Here is a 23,114-nt window from a genome sequence, read left to right as displayed (position 1 = left end):
GGCTAGTAAAATAAGTGTAGTTAAACAGGGGTAGCACATGAGTTCGCTCAGAACCATATTTCTCAACTGTTGGGATTACTACCTACAGGTTTCAAGAGTGGGTCTCACTTTTTTTTTTTTTTTTTAATGGTGTTTGGAGTGCAAAAGAATAAACGATACAGATTATAGAAATTCGATTTCATAGTTCACTGCAAACCTTTATTCATATGTAATTTGCTTCATTCTTTTGCTCATGTTTTTCTTCTACTTGTTACCGTCCCTCTTTTGGAGCACTGACTTTGGAGTTCTGAAGACATGGATTAAAATCTCAGTTATGACTTTGAAAAATCTCAATTTCTGATTTTTTAGCTGCATAGCTTTGAGCAAGTTCCTTAATCTGAGTCTTTACTTTCTTTATCCATGTAAGAGTAAGGGAGGGCAAAGGTAAGAACTCACTTACAGGGCTGGTGTAAGTTCAAAAGACATAAACATCTATCAGTATCCACCACATCATCTTTTTATCTGGTTGACGCTTAGGCTGCTTCCAAATAATTAATATTACTATAGTTTTAATCTTTCTTAATCACTCTACATGTTACTATCCTTGGATAAAAGTCCCAGAGAAAACAATTCCTTTTCTAGCCCAGAAGTTCTCAGCAAAGGCTGTACATTTAAATCACGTGAGGAACTTCAAAAAATACTGATACCCAGTCGCCATGTAATTTAATAGGTCTGGGGCAGGGCCAGGCTTGGTAATATTTTTTAAAAACTTTCCAAGTGATTCTAACATTTTGCATGGTTGAAAGCCACTGATCTACCCAGGGAAGGCTAACCTTTTCATCTCTCTGAAATCAAGGTGTGTGTGTGTCTAGCACACAAAGCAAAACTTGAAGACATGAGATTTATTAAGAGAAAAACAACTGGAGGCCATAACTGACACTGGTGATGAGAGTTGGCTACACACTTGGCTGACTTCTTAGAGTCTATTTTTAAAGTTAAATCCACACTGGTTATGTAACACTGGGGCTAAAGGTTTTACATAACAAATCCTTTTGATTTTGTAAAACCCAGATAGTTGATTTGTTGAATAAAATCTTTATTTCATTTCTTTAAAACTATTTATATAACAGAATTTCCTTTTACACAGAAAACCTGAGGTTTTTATGAGTTTTATTTTTAAAGAACTGTTTACTTTGAATCCTTGTTTTTTAAAAATCTTTCATTCATTTTGAGTTTCATTCACTTCCAAAAAGGACTCTATAAGAAAATCAGTAAAACAAAAAATAAGGCTAACATTATGATGATATGACAGTTTGGTAAATGCATATATATATACACACACACACATAGAAGAGCCTTTTAGACTTCTTTTTTCTTTTATTAGACTTCTTTTTTAAGATTCATTGGGTTTTTTTTGGGGGGGCGGTTATTATCTTTTTTGTTTTTAAATTTATTTTTTAAATTGAAGTATAGTTGATTTACAGTGCTTTAGATTACAGCAAAGTGATCCACTTATAGTTAACTAGTTAGATATGTGTGTGTGTGTAGGTATACATATACACATAATCTCTTCAGATTCTTTTCCAATATGTTATTATAAAATACTGAGTACAGTTCTTTATGCTGTACAGTACGTCCCTGTTGATTATCTATTTTACACACACAGTAGTGTGTGTATGTTACTCCCAAACTCCTAATTTATCCCTCACTGTTCTACTGTTTACCATAAGCTTGTTTTCTATGCCTGTGAGTTTCTTTCTGTTTTATAAATAAGTTCATTTGCATATATTTTTTTAGATTCCACATATAAGTTACATCACATGATATTTGTCTTTCTCTGGCTTATTTCACTTAGTATGATAAACTCTAGGTCTATCCACGTTGCTCCAAATGGCAGTATTTCTTTCCTATGGCTGAGTAATATTCCACTGTATATAAATAACCACATTTTCTTTTATTCATTCATCTGTTGATGGACATTTAGGTTGCTTCCAAATAACTATTACTATAGTTGTAATTTTAAAAGGAAATCTTTAACTTCCAGTTTTTGGTAGTGGTATGAAGTTAATCTAAATATGCTCAGTAGTATGTTTTTTTTTTTCTTGTGCCACACCACACAGCACCTAGGATTCTAATTCCCTAACCAGGGATCAAACCCATGCCCCTGAATTGGAAGCACAGAGTCACTAGACTACCAAGGAAGTCCCCATGCTCAGTATATTACATAACTAGAATTTCATCTTTGTTATCATTCTGAATATTCAATTACCTTGAAACATAAAAATCCTTGAATGGCTTGCTATTCAAAGATAAAACTTTATGTAGGTTTAATTGTCTTTATGCAAGTTCCTAGTAGAAGCAGTTGAATCCAATATCAACCCACCAAGTATTAAATGACTTTACCAGTTTCAATAGATGCCGATTGATACAGTCTGACTATAAATCATTTTCTAGCCAGTGGATAACTGAACACATAACTTAGACATTCACTATTAGAACAACAGGAAGTCCATAGGAAAGAAACTTGATAAAATTCCTTCTGGTTTCAGTGATTTGTAGGGAAGAGAAATCTCAATTCTGTAAAGAACTTCCAGTTTTTAACTAATCCAATCAGTTTTTCTAATCTTCCTGATGACCAGAAACAGGTTAGGAATGGGAAGTAGTAGAATGAAGATGAGGATATCTGTTTTTAACCACTGACATTAAAAGCTTGGGAAAAAGATAAATCCCAAATCAACAAAGAACATTCTTTCCGTGAAATGTTTTAAAAATAAATATATGACCAATCTTCGGAGCTATGTACATGATGGGTAAGTTAAAACTTTTAGGAATGGAGACAACTGGGATAATTCCTGAATACTGTATAATCAAGACCTAGAAGAAGTGACTTGTTTCCAGTTTCCTGGCAAAGAAAATGTGGGAAGGTAGGGGCTGACATTTTGACATTTTATCTGAAACTGTGAAACAGAAATAACTGTGCAAAACACATGACTCAAAAAAAAAAAAAAAAGCCCAAATGTACAACTCTGAAAATATATGATCAATGTTTAATATTCTGAGGATTAAGTAAAAAAATCAAAAAAAATTTTTTTACTCGATCTAGTTCATTTCCTCTGAATTCTTAAGAGTTAAAAACAAACTACCACACTTTTTGATTTAGAACCATCAGATTTTACTTCAGGAAAATCTAATACCTTTCAAAAGTTATAATTTTAATGTTAGCACAAAAAATTACTTCCTAACATTTCATTTTAGAAAACCTTTTCTGCAGCCAAAGATTCTTATTTTTGAATTACAGTACTGCAAGGCACATACAGAACTCACCTCCTTCAAAACACACAGAAGATATACTCCCTGAAATAGAATTTTTAAAATCCTCAATTAGAAATACTACAAAGTTAGCAATTCTTAAGGTAAAAATGTGACTCCTACAGGATCATGCACCTTTCTTAAGATCAAATTCAGCACATATGTATAAATAATCCTTTTTTAAAACATTTTTACTCGAAATGCAGAGACAGTGATGCTGAAGACAGCACTGAACAAACCTGAAAAGTACTACAGCTTGATAAAGTTTATGTTATTGCCTTCATAAGAGACTGTATCATCGCTAGTATTCTCAAAGACTTGAATTTAATAATGGGGTAACTACAAAGGGAATAAAATATTTGCTTTCTTTTTAAACAATATTTCCTTCACCTCCAACACACAATTCTTTTATAAAGGATGCTAAGTGAAATCTATGTTCTGTTCAGTAAAACTGAGCAAGGACCATTTAAATGCCTCTAACTAAATTTAATGCAGCTTCATTAGGGACCAGGTACATATTTTCCTCTGAAAATTTTTGGTCAAGCATGTCTAACCATAAAAGCAAATGGAGTTTTAAGAGGTAGATTTTTTTTTCCCATGATGCATTTTGTTAATAAATGTATTGTCAAGAAAATAAAACAAGCACTGAGTGTGTTTTCTTAAAGTATAAGGGTCTAATGAAAAGAAAAATAAAAGATAGATATGATATTTGTTACAGTCTGACATTTTAACAGTCATGGTATTGGATGTTTTGTGACCAGTGCATTTTGGACTCTCTCAGCATCAAAATACGAGTCTTCCAACTGTATTAAATCCGCCTCCACCCCCACCACCAGTTGGTCCACAGCTTCCAGGTGGATCGTTGTCATCAAATCCATTGGGCCGAAAAGAACAGGATGCAGATGCAGCTTGTAGGGCCCGGGCTCGAGCATTCAACTCTTGTTCCTGAAATTTAAAATAGTTTTTATGACATTAAAACTCTAACTACCGTGGATGGGTATATCATCTATAAAAATATTTTTCAGTTGCTTTAATCCTTAAGTATCCTTCAAATCTCAGTAACTTTAAAAATACTGATTACACTAATCCTTATCAAATCGTACTAAAGTACATAATCACAGATGGAGCAAACAAGAGAGAGAGCAAAATCCTGGTGTAATTTTAGAGAATGATAGATCCTAAAGGCCATCCTCTGTCAATACCCCACTTTAACTGAAGCCCCACAGTCTTCAGATTTCTCTACAGAAACATCACAGTTCTTGCAAAGCTCATCAACAAATACAAGAATGGATTTCTTTCCTAATACACAGAACACAAAATTCAAAGGTTATGACAATGGATTATCTACTTTCCGTCAAGTGGGGCTGTTTTGGAAGTGGGTGATTACAGTAAAAGGTATAAATAATGAAAGAGGGCTCAATGTTTTCCTGCCCTTTCCTCAGAATATTTCTCAGTAAATAACAGATCTCAAAAACACTGCTAAAGAAAATGGAGCCTGTCTTCTTACAGTATTACTTAAAACCATCCCCTACCAGATTATTAGAACTTTTATAAGGACTCATATTCATCTCTGTGCCAGACACATATTAAGTGCTCAGTAAATATTCATGATCTCAAACTAGAACACTGTTAGGTACTCAGCCATGAAAGGAAGAAATATGAATAAACATTTATTTGTAAATTGCAAATTCATTTGGCAAGGTGTTGAACTGGATTCTAAAACTGACACAAACTCCAAGGAAGAATAGGCAAAATATTCTGGCATAGGTCCATTTTCTGGGAAAGAGTCCGCAACTGTCAAATGAGGTCATTAGTGTCAACAAGGTGTAAAAGCCACTGGTAACAGCATAACCCTTAAATGATTAGGTATACTCATCCTGAAGGACTCTCACAGTGCCATCAACATTAATATTAAAAACTGTACTATTTCCAGCTTTTCAACTACAAGTCCAATTAGTTTGCTCCGCCTGGCAATGTAATGTTCAATTTCTAGCTAAATTTTCTTAGTTGACTATTCTACCCTCTTCATGAGATGCCCTGAGTTTTATCATGGAGGAAAAACCTCAGGCATACCTTGACATCTCTCTATATTATGGACACCCTGGTTTCTCAGTAAGCATACATGACTGCTGTGCGATTCCCAATACACAAAATGATCAACAACCACATATTTTATGGCTGAATGTGATCATAGATAAGAAATCCTTATAGCAGAATGGCTTAATTAACCAGTCTCTGATAGGCCCTTAGAAAGGCTTTTAAAACTTAATTTACAGGATATTTCTCAGAAACAATTCTTCCATTAACTCTATCAGTTACAACATTTATAACTGTTGGCTCCTCTGTATCATGTCTAACCACACGATATTTCTCAGGGATTATATTAATTTATTCTTCAATTTGTAAAGTTAGAGTAAGATTACATATGTTTGACAGATAAAAAAATAAAAGCTGCCATACAGATATCAGAAATAGACACAAAAATAAAAACAGAAATACTCCATTCTGGCTCTATAATATATTAAGCTATCTAAACAAGCAATGAAAATATGGCTCTGTATCTAAGAAACAATATTTGGTTTAGGATACAGATCATGGTCCCTAATGAAATAAATAAACTGAGTAAATATGCAAGGCAGAGTTCAAGAAGTTCTATTCAAGAAGATCTTGCCTAGACTCTCTTAAACAGTGATTTCCCACCAGAAACTATGTTGAAGAACCTACACAATACAAAACTGAGTAACCCCATTGCTTCTGAGACATCTGAAACCTATATTATATTATACTTTAAGATATAGGGCTTCTCAAGGAAGTAAGATTTCATTTTTACTTTTGTAGTTATTTATATAATTACATGGCTGATGGAGGAAAGCATATGATATTCTGTTTTCAGAAGATAAGCTTCAACTATGGATAAAAGTAGGGGAAACATTTAATTTTATTTCTTTGAATATAGATGAGAATATTAGGTAAATTCACAAATTTATAAGTAATTTTACCCAATTTATATAAAGTATTAAAATTAATTCTTATTTCAATAGTGGACTATTGGTCAAGTAACAAAAAGGAGCTACTGTTGCTTTGGGACAAAAACCTTTCAGTGTATTTAGATCTCTCATTTAAGTAAATCTGTAAGCATAAAATTGATCCAGCTTTTTTGTTTGTTTTAAACTACACAGATACAATATATACTCTTATGCATGAGATACAATATATACTCTTATGTATGATGAAGAAAGATATTCAGACAAACTCCCACCTCCTCCAAAGAAAGAAAAGAAACTGAACAAGAAAGGGGAGGATTGTCTGCAGTTAGGGTGGAACAGATGGGGTTAGGTGATACCATTCACACATCCTTTCTCACACTGGATCCTAACAGAAAGCATGATGTTTGTAGTCCAGTTGCTAAAAGAATGGAGATACTCCTAATGGAAGTTGGGGGTAGAAGGATATGAGGAACAAGCCCTTTCTCAGATATACTTCAAGATCTACAGTTTGCACTGCTTTCCTGCGTGTCAGGTTATGATACAGAGTAGAAAATAGTTTGTGTGGTAGAATTCTTTTGCCTAGGTTTTTCAAAACCACTAGTGCTTCCCATACTATAAAGAGCAAGAATCTTTCTAACACTTGTAAATCTAGCTGTGACTTAACTCCATAGCCTTACTTTTACTAAGATTTGGTAAGTTTTTTACAACTATTTTATAATTAGGCAGAATGCCATTTCTTAAAGCCAAAGCTGTATCCCAAACATAGCAATCTATTACAAAGCATTTTTACTATGAAATGGGCACACACTTTTAACTATAACTCAAGAGTGAATGTAAAAACAGCACTGGAAATGAGAGGAAAAATATACACATATATGTTCCACGTGTTCAAAACTAAAGAATGACAGCTGAAAACTGCTATATATAAAATCTCACCACATATTGTCACTGCCAGGCAATTATGAAGACACGTTCACAACAGAAGCAGCACTACAGCTCCTAACGCAAACTTAAAACACCAGAATGACTTGGTTACAGTATGAGAAACATCACCATTCAAAACCTATCCATTATAGTACTGTATTTGAAATTAAATAATATAAAGTCTAAATATATTTAAGTTTCTAATTAATTTCTAGTTGGGTATTTGTTATTGTAATTTGGTTCAAAAAGGCACTTTAATATGAAGCTTTAACAGCCTAAGAGTCTTAATACAGGTAAATAAATAATATCTTAAAACAGGTAATAACTTTAATGTAAAATGAAGTGATAACTTTTTTGCATTAGACAACTGGACAATCTGAGACAAAAATGGAATTTAGAACAACTGCACAGCACGAGAAACTGAATTCACAAAGTACATAATGGTTTTTCTTTATAATGGCATACGGATAATAAAGTAATAATGAAAAGAATGGCTCATCACAAACACTGTAAAATAGGATGTAATGGGGTAAGTTTTTGGCATTCCAATTATAGAAATGAGAGTAGTTTTTATATATTTCAAAAGTCAAGATTGCACTGGGCCTTATTTTCATATTTTATATTGTAGAAATTCTGTTTCAACCTTACCTTCTTACCCTCACTCCATCTTTCCAATGTTCAAGAATCCTGATGATTCCTATCTAATGGCTTATTTGATATCTAGCAAGAAGTACATGGTTGAATATATTCTATTACCTTGATCATAAGCCTTTCTGGTAGTGAATAAGGAATATTCTGAGTTTCTTATTTTTTTTTCCTGCAAAATGTATTGTTTCTGTGTAATGCTGGAACACTGCCATACTCCTTTAAAAATGTATCATGTATCATTATTTGAATATTTCATAATACAGTAAACTTTCCCCAAAATCAGTACTGTTTTTTCTCTTATTCTGAATCTTTTAAGAGTCTGTAACACAAAATTTTTAGAAACTTACATATTTAAACTCATAAAATCATTTGGTGTGTTTGTAATACACCTACAGTTTTAACTCCTATTTACTGTTGGTCTTTTATGTTGATAGCAAGCTGGCAGGTTTCAGAGAAAAATACTTTCAGCAAGGTCTATATTAAGTTTAAAGTAAGAAAAATCTTTGTGAAAAGTATATTTATAAGTAAATTCAGCTCATATGAAATCCTTATTCCATAGTTTTCTTTACTGTTGTATTATTGCCTTGATTCTACCTATCAGGTCCTTAAAGAATACAAACATCTGTTGTGTACATATTCTACCTTTTAGTCTCCTTTTAACCACTTGTCAATAAATAGTTCTTAAAATATTTGTACAAAGGTCAAGAAGAAATAAATACAAATTTAGCAGTTGTTTCCCCTGGCAGGTGGAACTAAAAGGAAGAGGAAAACATTTCCATTTTATTAAACTTCTGACTTTATTCTTATTAAATTTATTAAACATTAAATTTCTGAATGGCATGATTTTATAATGATCAGATCTTTTCTAATTGAAAACAAAGAAGGGCTTCTATACTGCATCTAATTGTGACTCTCCATAACTAATTCATAATATTAGCAAGTAAGAAAATTTAGTTATAAAGGTTGAACCCATTTCATATGAACCCAGATTCAAATTTCAAAATCACCACTTTGTAAATTCCTAGGAAGTGTAAAGGTGGATTTCAAAATTAAGGCAAGCATTCAACCATTTATCAACTGTTTAAATATATTCCACAAATGATGACTATATTTCCAACTTACCTGTAAATATAGTTTATTGTCTTTTGTTATAGCATCCATTAGTTCTTTCTGTAGAGGTGGGTCTCCATTTACCCAGAGTCCAGTGGTTGAATTATTACCATTTAAACCATTAGTACTGTTCTGTCTCTTATACAAAAGTACATAAGCTGTATCCTTGGGAAACCTACTCGTAATTTTCTGGACTGACTGAAATGAAGTAAACGTCACTCGGCTGTCATTAAATAAAAACCATTCTTTTGACATGTCCTTATTTTCCAAGTCCTGTTCAATCACTACAGTGGGACTCTCTCTCCCTAGTAAGTGATTCCGGGAGGAGGAAAACGCCAGAGTTTCAGGCTGGGGGCACATCTGGCAGGAGGACTCTGTTCCTGTGACGTTTCTGGCATAAGAATAGTAATGCCCACTTTCTGAGGACACACCAGAGTGAACGACCACAGAACTCAAGAGATAGGGCACCAATTTTGGGGAGCAAGCTTCTTCAGTCCCAGAAGGCTTTAACTTTTTAGCTAGATTCTCACTAATGTCAGTGAAGTCAACATCTAGAGACCAACTTTCTGACAATGAAGAGAAAGGAGTTCTTTTAACTGGCAACTCCAAAACCAGTGGCAGTGACACATTGTCTAGTATTTTTCTTCTCACATGATACTTCTGATCATATGAAAATCTTAAGAGAGTAAGGATAAGGTATTCAGGTTCCTCTGTGATTTGCATAGTTTTCTCGGCATTCTGCAGAGAGGCACAGTTTTCACAATAATACTGGTTGTCACCAGTAAGAATCTCTGGAGCCAAAAAATAATTTAATAAGTCAGTCACTGAAGGTGTGGTTTCACCTCCTGGTTTCTGAGGTACATCTTTATTAACAAGCATCTTGCTAGAGTCATTAGGGACAGAAGTGTCCTCAGTACAGCAGAACTCATCAGGACTGTCAACCATTCTTTCATTCATAACTGAGTCGCAGGCAATGGCAACTGCTGACGCGTTACAGACTCCTGGTTCTTTTGAAGGACCAGGCCCGCTGGCCTGTGTTAGGCCATCATCTTGTGTACTGGGTGATGATGCTGGATCTTGAAAAGACAAGTTTTCCACGGAAGAGGAAGGACAAAAGGCCAGTGAAAGATCTGTAAAGGCTTCCACTTTCTGTGAGGTACTCCTGCAGTTCAGACAACAAATATGAGTTCGCAGTTTTCCTCCAAACATTTTTTCAATTAGCGTCTTCTCACCGTCACTTGTGCAATGGGTCTCTGTTAGGACAGCTGCTTTATTGGCTACCTCCTGTAAAGAAGTTTCACTGCATCCTGGACTTTCAGAAGACTTGTGTGAGGACTGAACTTTCAAGATCTTTTCTTCTTCATGGAGCCTGCAGGAGAGTATATCATTATATAGCTACTTGGCTTACATTTAAATGTCAGTTCTACTCAAAAATATGAGTGGCTTGGCTTATATAAATAGCCAAATTATTCTTATCAAATATAATGCTTATTTAAAAAATAAAGTTTCTCCTCCTTTAAACCAGATAACCCTTTATCAAACAGTTCGAGAATGTAGATCAGAAGATAACTCAGGGATTGTTCCTGACCTATATTCTCACTACACTTTGGTCATACTGCTATTTTATAGCACTTATACCGTATATACCCACTAACTGCCTTATAGATCTTTGTCTGCCTGGCATCTCATAGAAAGCCTGGCACAAAGAAACTACTCAACGTATCCTTGTTGAATGGGAAGAACATGTTGCACATGTTGGGTTCAACTAACTTTACTAGTCATTTACATTCCAGAAAGGAGGCAAAGACCAGGAAACAATAGGTTTTATTACCTAAGGGGGAAGAAGACAATAAAATTTATCAAACCCACCTAATTATCAGTTGGTCTAAAGGTGAAGTTATTAAATTTTGTTATCTCAGAATGCCTTTATACTCTTAAAAATAACCGAGGAACCTGAGAGCTATCATGTATGTGGTTGTATCTATCAATATTTACTGTATTCAAAAACTGAGAATAAAAGTAATAAAGTGCTACATAATAATAAATAATAAACTCATTACATGCTAATATAAATAACATTTTTAAATGAAAAACAGTTATATTTTCTAAACCCAAAAAAATTTAGTGAGAAGAATGGCTCATTTTGCAAATATTTCAAGCATCTGGCTAAACAGAAGGCAGGCTGGATCCTTGTATCTGCTCTGCATTCAGTCTATTGTGCTCTGTTGTTTTGGATGAGGCATATGAAGAAAATCTGGCCTTAACTACAGATACACAGATATGCAGTCAGAAAGGGAAAGACCCCTGAAAGTGTTTTGGGAACCCCTAGGGGTTCTTGTACTACACTTTGAGAACAGCTAAAGTAAGAAAATTTAAAAAAGAAACTAAATTAAAAACACCTAAAAAAATACAATAAATGCAAGGCATTTTAGAGTTTAACATTAGAAATAATGTCTTTAAAGGTAAAAACAATATTCGGTAGAAATAATCTGTTAAGAAAGAACTAATTCAAATCACAGCTCTAGAAATACTTTTTACCTGTCTAGTAGAAACCTGAGGTATTCAGAACAGTCTTGTTGTGATCTGGGGGTAAACCATGGAGGTCTGGAAGCCTCAAAGAATATCCGAGGTGCATATGCTTCTCTCTGTTGATCGAGAAAACACAAAGAAGTGATTCTCACATCATGAGCTAAATACCTAAATCTTAATATATAATGTTTAATAAAGATTACTACAATTACATGGGCTTAACCTTTACTACAAAAGACCAAACAAATACATTTAGGTAACTTTCAGTCATAACTTCTCATTCTGCAGATCAGAAATAAGATCTAGAGAAAGTATGTGATGTGCCCAAGGTCATATAGCTCAACTAGTAGCAGAGGGGATTTTTATCAGACCCCAAGTCTCTTTAACTTAATACAGTGCTTCTGCCCTTATCTCTCTGATGTGCTTGAATCCACAATTTAAAAAAATATCTGAAAAAAAAAAGTTAGTGGATATATATTTTGGATTAATAAGGGACATACTCTAAAGAGCCATGCATACTGATTTTAGGTGAAAATTTCTTTGACTGGGAACACATGTCATAAATGTATGGAATATAAACACACTGGTCAGGAACTTTCCTAACTTTATTTGTTTTAGCATAGGAGCAGTTTAGTGAAGTGATTGCTTGTGGACTTTAGAGCAAGGTAGGCTGAAATCCTAGATTTTGCCACAACAAAAAAAGAACTGAAAAAGACATCTACAAAGTTGTGATTATAACTTGAAAATTTAGAATTTGAGTATTTGTGGTATATATGACAGGGTTCTCAGTTAAGGAAAACATTTCTATCAAAATAGGTGTGTTTATGGCATTTTGAAGAAAAGGAATTTGGTGGATTGTTTGCAATGGGTTTCAGAAATCATTTGATTCATATTCCAGTCTTGCCACTTGTTTGCATGGCCATGAAAGCAGGTCATGTAAGCCCTGTTTCTTTACCTGTAAAATGGGGACACTACCTTATTACCTCACAGATTGATTTTGAGGATTAAGAGATAATATATGTAAACCACCTAGCACAGGAGCTGCTGCTGCTGCTAAGTCGCTTCAGTTGTGTCCGATTCTGTGTGACCCCATAGATGGCAGCCCACCAGGCTCCCCCGTCCCTGGGATTCTCCAGGCAAGAACACTGGAGTGGGTTGCCATTGCCTTCTCCAATGCATGAAAGTGAAAAGTGAAAGTGACTAATTTAAATGCTCAATACATAATAGCTTTATTAATTATGAGAATAAAAGCCTTTTAAATCATATAGGGTAAATCTACCTACCTAATCTACTTGTCAGACAGGGTCTCAACTATGGCAGAAGTTTAATTAGGTTCTCTTGTTAATTGTTTTTTTGTTGGGAATATGGAAGACTCCTAAGGCTTTTTCCTAATAGCTCTGACTTAAGTTAATATAGTATATATAATGTATTTATTTCTACACATGTACACATAGATACACACACACCTACCATATGCATACATGTTATATAGCTGACCATTGAACAACATGGGGTTAGGGGTGCTGACCCTCTGCTTAGTCAAAAACTTGTGTATAACTTTACAATAGGCCCACCATATCTGTGGTTCTGTATCTGTGGACTCAGACATGGATTATGTAGTACTGTAGTACATATTTATTGAAAAAAATCCATGTGTAAGTGAACCTTTGCAGTTCGACTGTGATGTTCAAGGGCAAACTCTATATAACATACAGTAAATACAGCAAGTACATACATCCATTTACAAGAAAACAATGTTTGGAAGTTGCAGGGAGGAGATTTCATCTCCTTTGGTCCTGAGGTGTTAAATTTGTGAACATATTTCCTCCAGGTAGAGAACAGTAAAATGATCCTCTGAGTATTTCAGGCCATCACTCATGTCAATCTTGATTCCTTCCATTTAAGAAGTTATACTTGAGATATTTCTCAGCTTGTAGATAGGAAACAAAGCATTCCTAACAACTCAATTCCATCAATTCTAAATCTATCTTCTCTTCTGGCTGTAACTACCTATTCCTTTAGACCTCTGTGAAATGAAAACAGTAAAACCAGAAAATATTATTTATAAACGATTTGTATTATTCATAGGTATTACTCAAAACTTAAAAGTACAAGTTCCTTGAGCATAAGGATTCCTTTCTGAATGCTTATCAGACTTCATATTTTATCTCTCAATAAATGGCTATTTACATGACGTTCTTGCTGTTAGCATAAACTTATTTCCTTGGATTAATTTGTGGACATAAAAGATCACAAAATTTTAAGCTCCATAACTTTTAACAGATAAACAGTTTATCCATTAAGTTCAAAAGTTTAGTCATAATGAAAGGATATATACATTAGAAACGGGAGGGAAAAAAAGCCAAGATGCCACAAAATTATTTTAATTATTCATGTTAAATTGTTCATTACTATGAAAATCTACCAAATTAATATCTATAAACTTAAATTAAAGATGCATTTTAAAATATTTCTTCATGAACGAGCTAATTTTTGATAGGAAATCAAATTTTACCTATAATAATTAGAATAATGGGTCAGTAAAATATTCATCTACAAGAATGGAAAGTAGAAGGGAGAAGTAAGAACTTAGGGCATATCCTGATTTTAGGCAGTATCTCTTTAGATTTCTATGCAGATCTGTTGTGCTGGGAGAGAGATATATTATTTCTTCAGTTAAAAAGGTTCATCAAATTTGATATAATGTGAAGTTTAAAGAAGATTATCAATTCAGTTAACATATACATACTATACACACTTACACTCACCTGTGTATGAGCCAAAAAGGCAAAAAGATGCTGTAATTTTTTCATTAATGAATTGCACCCATTTAGATTTAAAGATAATACTTGTCTCCTGAAACTGAAAGATAGTAACATATAATGATTTTTTGTCTACATGTGTACACATGATGCACTTTTTAAAAGCTAAAGGGAAGTTAGTTCAAGTTATTATCCTTAAAGTAAAATTTCACTTACCTGAAGGCCCTTTACCTAGCAAAGTCACTGCCTACAATGTAGTGAAGAAGAAAGAAAATGGTGCAAATAGAAAGAGATGAAGCTATTAACTAATAACTTGAGTAAACAACTTTTAAATTCTTTCAACTCATGAAATATAAAAAAATGTCCTGTCATCAAAACTATGATAAAGTTAAGAGTTTTAAAGAATGTAGTACTAGTGCTGAATGGGAAAAGAAGAAACTTCAAAAAACAGTATAGAACAATTTGGTATCCTTTTGGGAAAAAAATGGAATTAAACAAGATTTCATATCATTACAGATGCCACAGAGAAGTAATGAGCTAAATATAAAATATGAAAATACTGAAGTATTTAACAGAAGAAAAGGGGGTAAAGGGATTTTGGAGGGGAAGGTGTCCTAGAATTCAGAACCTATAAATGATAAATAGCAGATCTGTCTACATAAAATAAAAAATTGCAAACAAAACACTTGATAAATGTATCATTCTGATGGGAAGAAAGCACATATACATCCAGGATAAATCAGTAGGAAAAAGAAAAGGACCCAACAGAAAGGTGTGCAACGGAAAGAAAAGGTCATTCAGAAAAGAGACACAAGTGAACAAAGATACTAGAGAGGACAAAAAACTGTAAAGGTCAGCCAAGATGCACAAAGACACTGTCGTCCAGATTGGAAAGATTTTTTAATACTGATTTTATCAAGTACTGCTAAAGGTATGGGGTCATAGGTACAATCATGTATTAGTATGCAAGTTCAAATGCTATAACCTTTCTGGAGACCAATATGGCACACCCTATTCAAAGAATAGCCTCTATATCATAGGCATATGTTAATTATAAGCAACACAACCTAATATTCATCATTAGGAAGATGATTAAATTAACTATGGCACATCTATTTACTCAGAATGACATAGCTCTGTCATTACACTAACATGGGACTATTTCCAATATAAAATCATCAAAAGAAAAAAAATAAGTGGCTGGAAAAGAATAAACAAGATTCTTTGTAAACATATTTTTAAAAACCAACGCATTTGTTTTATACTAGATAAATCTTATCACTATACAAAAAATAGGTCTGGAACAATGCAAGCAAAACTATTAACAGAAACCTATGGGAATGTCTGATTTTTATTTTATGTACTCCTAGATTTATTTAAGAATTTACATATTACCAAAGAAATAAAATATGCTGTCTGCCTATTCTGAGATAGTATTGGCTGCTATAAAATAAGATGTGCTCTTTTAATTGTAGCTGTCAGTTATAACTGCTTTGAGTTTTTGCTTTCTCTATCATTTGTAAAATGAGATGGCTGGATTAGATGACCTCTGGTGGTAAGACATGGATTATTTTGGTTTTATGCCTAGTATCAGTTGTGTCTATGAATAAATATTTTCTTAGAACACAAGAAAAAATTCCTAAAAACAAACGAACCACTAGACCAAATGAAAACACCTTAGTTTTGATTGTATATATTGAGGCCAGGAAAGAAAATAAAGCTAAACTCTTCAGCTTTTAGTTTATGATTCCTCTGTGATCAATCGCTCAGTCATGTCCGACTCTTTGCAATCCCACACCGCAGCCCTCCAGGCTCCTCTGTCTATGGGATTCTCCAGGCAATAATACTGAAGTGGGCTGCCAAACCCTGCTCCAGGTGTGATACCTCTGCTGCTGCTGCTGCTAAGTCGCGTCAGTCGTGTCCGACTCTGTGCAACCCCATAGACAGAAGCCCACCAGGCTCCTCTGTCCCTGAGATTCTCCAGGCAAGAACACTGGAGTGGTTTGCCATTTCCTTCTCCAATGATGAAAGTGAAAAGTGAAAGCAAAGCCACTCAGTCGTGTCCGACTCGCAGTGACCCCAGGGACTGCAGCACCAGGCTCCTTCATCTATGGGATTTTCCAGGCAAGAGTACTGGAGTGGGAAAGGTTCATTTCCTTCTCCTTTTCCTGTGATACCTCTAGGAAGGCATAAAAACTTACAAAGGCCTAAAATTCAATTTGTAAACATCTTTGGTCAAGTTCCATGAATATCCTATTGGTATAGAAGAGAAAAATTCAACCAGGTTTTTGCCTTCAGGAAAAGTTCACTATTTTGTTCCTTTACAGATTGCATTCACATAGCTAACAGCCACTGATTTCCTATTTGCTTGGCTGCGAAAGAAAATGTATTTGAAAGTAAATCTGTAAGACGACAAAGGAACATGTCTGTTATACATCTGTTCAGTATCTATCAACTTGGGATGGGAAGCACAGCTTGAATTTCTTTAAGGGCAGTGAAGAAGTTATTGATCTGAGAAACAAACAGCAAAATACCTACAAGCAGAAAAAACTAAATATGACCACTTCAGAAGATATACAGGTTAAAAAAAAAAAAATCAGTCTTACAGGATAATAACAAATTAATACTTGAGGACCCTTAAATTCTGTGAAATAAGTTCAATCACTTCCTCTGATATATTAATAAATATCAAGTCAGAGCAATTGAAAGACTCTAAATGAAATAAATAATATAGACATGAAGTATAATTTATATAAATTAGCATTTTAATAGGTCCAGGCACTAAAAGCAATTTCATTTCTGAATAAGGCAATTATATGAAAATATTAATATTTGTTCTGCCATATATAAGAAATAATTTGAAGACAATCTCACCATCTTATATTTCATCAGCATGCATCAATTTCTACAGTTAAAATGAAAAATTTTTTAAAAGTTCAAATTTAAACTTACTCTGTGGCCATAAACAATGCTTGTATAACACTGTTCATATAACATGTATTCCCTAGATTAATAAGACCAGTTTTCCCAGTTTCAGATTTTCCAGAAAGTCTAGACAAGCAAGATGCCAAAGAATTGGATTGAGAAGTCCAGGCACTTTGATTGAGAATCAATTTAATCTTCTCTTCACTGGGCTTAGGGAAATCCTGTAGATCATAAAGAGGAAAAGTAGTATAAAATATAAACTATTTTTTGTTATTAACACCATAAAGAAGATTCTTCCACTGACATTTAATCTTTCTCTTTTCCCATTTAGTTTTGACATCACTGATAGTCAAGAAAAATCACAGTACATGGCAAAAATAATGATCTCCAAAAATGAATAAATATCTCCTAGAGTTTATCAAGCTGAGGAATACTCAAGAAATAGGAACTCAAGTCACATTTGAACTATTTCTACTTCCTATTTGCCAGCAAAATATTTTCAAAATAAACCTCTGCCATCAGAGAATATGCGGCAGTGCTATTCAAAGTCTGTAGAATGAGGACGTAGCACACAATTTGCTTTCAGAGTTCATAGTAAAATAAGAAATATCTCTTTATCATTCACTACTAATATTTACCCAGTGTTAACCCTTAGAAATGAAATCTCAAAGTAGTCAGAGGATGAAAAATGGAAGTATCTAAGCACAATGACCTCTGACTTTAAAACACAAAACTCCATCTCATGTTTAACCATAGAGAAAATTATTACAAGGTACAGTTTCTTCCCCGCTTTGTGACATATGAGAGAAAATGTTCCGTGTCAGTGGTTTTCAAGCATGAGTGGAGTACTGGAGACTAAGGAAAGCTGGGGCAAAATCTTGAAGGCTTTTTTGGACTGCTGTTACCACCTAAAGTACTTAAACCTCAGAAAATACTTTCTGGAGGAATTTTAATCTTTTGATTTTATTGTTATTGTTGACATCTAATAGAAAATGCTTCCCATAGTTTAACAGGGAGATCTGTGCAAACTGAGCCTACTTCAGTTATCAGAATTTTCAGCTTTTAGTGGTGAAGAATGACATTTTACAACAGCAGTAGCTTTCATCTATGGACACAGCAACATTGCAGGAAGAGGTTAATATTGCTATCAAATCCATGACAAAAATCTTTTATAAATAAAGACAGTTACTTCTGAAGTGTCCAAGGGTCATACCAGTAGTATACCTTCTTTGCTGAACAGTTTTGTGTTTTGGCCTCATCCAAACTCATTCTAAGTCTAACTAGAAACTCTACAGTAGAAAGAATATGCTTTGTATTCATTTCAGATACAGAAGTAAAGATAATGAGACCTTATACTTTATTTCAGATCTCAAAAAGGAACATTATCAATAGAACTGATTTCTAATGACTTCTGAACACATCTAGCTGAAGGAAGTTCTCCAATTATTTTGCTGTTCCCTGATTAAGCAATACATTTACTAAGAGGAAAGTGTGCTATCTGTGACCCATTTTTCAAGACAAACAGAATCAATGCTTTTCAGATCCAGTATCCACACACAGTTGAAAAACAGTGAGTTCACAAATAATTCAAGTAAAGATTCTAAGATATATGAACATTCATGAACAATCCATAGCAAAAATGAAATAAAAATCAGAGAAGAAACAGAGGTCAAATACTGTAATTACAATGCCTTCCTTTGAATCTAAGATGTATCTTACATATTTTGACATTTCTGATATTGGGAAGCAACTTATGTACATATCAGCTTAATATATCATTTTTTAAAACAAATTTCCTCCAAAGCTGTTACGAATTTAAAGATATGCCTTATCATTGTTGGCACTGTAGAACTGAAGAAATATGATTATTAATTTGGAGAGTAATAGCACATAAGAAAGACATCACTAAGAATTATTGAACCACGGTTCCAGTTGCATTTTTCAAACAAAACGCACATTTCCATAAAAAAGAAAATTGAATAGCTGGTTATAGGAATGTTTCATCGCGTTCATCTATCACATCATAGGCTGCAGCTCCACAGACACTGGTGCAACTGCCATCATACCTTTATTGCCTCCAGGATGGGTTCGTAGAGATCTGGAAATCCAGAGTAGTGATACATCATACAGTGAATCAGTTCTGTTAACTGCACTAGGAAGGCTGTACTGGAAGGCAGGCCATCACTTTTGAAGGAATGAACCAGATTAACCACATGAGGAACAATCTGAACAGAGAAAAAGACAAACATTCTTCAATTTGCACAAACTGGCAACAAATTCCCTAGCCTACAAATGGAATCGGGTTTCCCTGGTGGCTCAGTCTGTAAAGAACCAGCCTGCAATGCAGGAGACCCAGGTTTGGGAAAGATCCCCTGGAGAAGGAAGTGGCAACCCACACCAGTACAAATAGAACGCAAGTGTTACATGATTAGCAAATGCTCTTCTGTATGTTTGGTCACTGCCTTTTTCTAAAAACGTTATGAAGTTAAACATTTCTAGAATACCAAGGTAAATCTAGTTTTTGAAGCATATGTAATTGTAATCCATATAAGACCCCTCTCCTCATGCTTATACTCCATTTAAAACTAAGGTACAAAAAATTAAGGTAATAACTAGGAGCCTAAGTCACTGCTGCCATTTAAAAATGGCTTAAACTGAAAAATGTTGGGGCTATTATATTTACCAGATTGTTTAATAGGGACAAATGTTTAAAAGATAAACCAAGCATTAGCTTAAGAGCGCCATCTAGTGTGAATTTTAGATTTTTCACTTGAAAGAACTAGACATGTTATCCCAGGGACGGGGGAGCCTGGTGGGCTGCCGGCTATGGGGTCGCACAGAGTCGGACATGACTGAAGCAACTTAGCAGCAGCAGCAGCAGCACATTAAAGACTGCTTCAAGAAAATTTTTGTGATAACTTATCCATACAACTAAAATTACAGCTGAGGCTACAGCACCACCTCTATTTTAGACAAGGGACTACCTTTATTTTAGGGATGGTGTCTTATGCAACCATGGTTATCCTTACTAATGGTCCCCATGCCCCACTTCCAAAAAAGAAGAGATGATTCTAAAAATAAAGAGAATTAGGAAAGTCCATTATTTTTAAGGAACTGGGGTTAGAAATTAAAGTGAAATCTAAAATGCTCATTGCTCATAATTATGTAGAAAACTATTAACACTGATAATAAGCACAACAATGTCCTTTCATTATAAAATTAAAGAAAAAGTCAATACAGAGCCAATCACATATTTAAGATATTATTATCAAAAATGCTACTTTGCAACAATGGCTCATTAGTACAGAACTACACTTGTTTCAACTAATTATTATAATTTGATACTACGTATTTAGAGTCCACATGTAAAAAGCATCTTATTATTTTCTCTTTGTAGAACTTCTGTGTATGTATTGTGTGTGTGTATATGTAGCAACATGGGAAAATATTTATTATGTGATGTTAAATTTCAAAAGAAGGATACAAAAATTACATATTGATTATAAATATAAATACAACCTTGTTAAAATATTTAGGGGAAAAAACATTGTAATGGAAAACATAAAAATTAGTGTAGTGAGATTGTGGGTAATTTCATGATATACTGCCCTAACTTCCTATATTGTTATATTATCTTTCTATACAAGTTTAACTTTGTTGCAAATGAATTATACACTTAGTATAAAGAAAATCTGATGATACAAACATGTATGAAGTAAAAGTCTCCGTCCCACTGTCCAGCGAAAGATATTGGTTGTATATCAAACTTTATATGGCATGTCACGGCACATACCATATATATGATTTTTTTGTACAAATGGAATCAAACCTACATACTGCCTAGAACTTTTCTTGTTTCAACTGACAATCATCTCTTGCCTCAAATTCATGCAAAGCCTCCCAAATGGTCTCCTTGCTTTCACCTTTTGCCCTCCTTTAGACTACTTTTAAAGTAGCCAAATGAGCCAAATAAAAAGCAGTGTAGAACATTATTTGGTATAAGCAATGTAGAACATCTATTTGGTTCATGGCTAACTCATGACAAAAGTGAAGTTACAGCCAGCTCTATGGTCTTACCGTCAAACAGCAAACAATTACAGTTATATTCCAGTCAGCCCCCTTCCTTCTTGTAGAAAGAAATTCATATTCTTAAAATAATAGTGCTATTCTTCGTTCTCCTCTCTGGTTTTACTCTTATGCTTTGAGGTCTTAAATCATATTTTTGCTTTCACACCACTTTCTTTAGTCTTACCTCCATTGAAGGCATTAATCTGACCATAAAACTACCAGTTCCTAATGGTTCACACCACTGCTATCATCGCTACATTTCAAAGCAAATCTGAATTTTTTCTCCATAAAGCCATATCTATCAGATATTTGCTAAAATAGTCAGAAATCCAAAATTATGGTTTCCTCAGAGGTGATAGGAGAGACAAAGATGGAAGAGAAGAAAGAATTTTTAAAATGATTATTTAATGTATAATACTAAATCATCCAAAAGCCTTCCTAGTGTAGACTGGATCTTTGCAGACAGATAATATACCTAGTTATCTACTATAACATCTTACATGGTAAAAAATGATCACTGACTCAAAAATAAGACTAAGTTCTTCACAAGTGTATAAGACAGATGTCCAAGCAGTTTATTATCTTCTAAATATCTGAAAACTGATTTTTTTTTCTGAATGAGCAAATCTGAATATTTGCAGACATTACTGTGATATTCATTAAACTTAAGTTACTATTTAAGAAAATATGTATAACATTTAATTAGAAGGTTTGATATTTTCTCTTCCATTTAAAATTTTTTCGTCACTTATAAAAAGCATATGAAAAGCAAATGGTCCATAAAAACATACTCTGTAACATCAATCTTGGTTTGCTTTAAAATATTCTAAATGTGTAATACACTAGTGATTCCAGGTTCCTGTTCATACTTAGCAACTCCTAAATCTGAGTCCTTTGCTGAGTTATTTAGAGTTACAGGTGATTTAACTCCTGCATGACCCACTACTAGATGCCCAAGTTAATTTTAGTTGAGTAGTAGGTCAGGCTATATACAGTATGTAGACAGAATAATTAGGTCTTTGTTTTTAGACTTTATTAAGCCAGATCACAGTTTCCTATTTCTGCTCTAACTGTTCTTTAAATAAATGATTTCATATTTACTTATTTCAGTAGTCAAATTTTCAAAGTCAACCATTTGCCATTTCAATTACTTTTTTGCGGGGAGGGGGAAGGCAACAAAAGGTAAGGAGATCCCTTCCATCTTTTAAAAAATTGAGCAAAGAAATAGGTTTAGAATATAGCAAAAGTGACTTATCTGAGAGAAAAAGGAATGTGTGAAGAGTAATAAACATTAGAATGGATTTCCTCCCCAGAAAGTAAATAAATATAAACCTTTTCTCAAACAGTTGATACTGACTGTGCCTGAAGGGAGGGACAAATAGTTGTTTTTTTTCCCTTGGACGATTTTGCTAGTATTCTTGCTACATTAGCTCAAGTTTGAGTTTTATGTAATGGATAACAAGTTTATTAACTGATGATCAGGCTCACCAATTAGAACAATAAACTACAGAAATCACTCTTCCTAAGTGATAATGTATTATAATGTAATTACTTGTTAGTAAGGTTTATTTCTGATAAGCCTGCAGATTTTCCTTCAGTGGAAATGGGGCACTGAGTAGCTGATGTGATACATAATTCTCTGAGGCTAGTTAAATTTCCAACCAACAATCAGCAACTGAATATTCTACATTTCATCAGCCTCTTCTGAATATGTTTGTGGTGGGTCAGGCCTCCTAAAATTTTAAACTGTGGGTGTGTTGATTGAGTTTCTAGTTCTGTAAAACTGAGGATCAGACCTGGGAGGGAGTGAGTAACCACACAAAACACTGCTTTCCTGTGATGCCCTAGACAGAAAAATGGACAGGTTCTCAAA

At 33.9% G+C, this 23,114-nt stretch overlaps 1 protein-coding gene across 1 annotated transcript in view; it reads right to left on the bottom strand.

The window, feature by feature from the left end:
* Positions 1 to 213: 213 nt before the first annotated feature.
* Positions 214 to 23,114, bottom strand: part of USP38 (ubiquitin specific peptidase 38) — a 34,984-nt gene continuing 12,083 nt past the window's right edge. The window contains exons 5-10 of the mRNA XM_005903137.2: positions 19,240 to 19,398; positions 17,201 to 17,394; positions 14,255 to 14,348; positions 11,496 to 11,602; positions 8,970 to 10,326; positions 214 to 4,233 (exon numbers count right to left, since the gene is read on the bottom strand). Coding sequence (XP_005903199.2) covers positions 4,072 to 4,233; positions 8,970 to 10,326; positions 11,496 to 11,602; positions 14,255 to 14,348; positions 17,201 to 17,394; positions 19,240 to 19,398 — 2,073 coding nt within the window. The 3' untranslated portion in view covers positions 214 to 4,071. The remainder of the gene's footprint in view (positions 4,234 to 8,969; positions 10,327 to 11,495; positions 11,603 to 14,254; positions 14,349 to 17,200; positions 17,395 to 19,239; positions 19,399 to 23,114) is intronic.

Source organism: Bos mutus, chromosome 17 (assembly GCF_027580195.1).
Source record: "Bos mutus isolate GX-2022 chromosome 17, NWIPB_WYAK_1.1, whole genome shotgun sequence".
In the NCBI taxonomy this organism is placed as follows: domain Eukaryota; kingdom Metazoa; phylum Chordata; class Mammalia; order Artiodactyla; family Bovidae; genus Bos; species Bos mutus.
The sequence above is the reverse complement of the archived record's forward strand: the minus strand, read 5'-3'. Positions and strand labels throughout refer to the sequence as shown.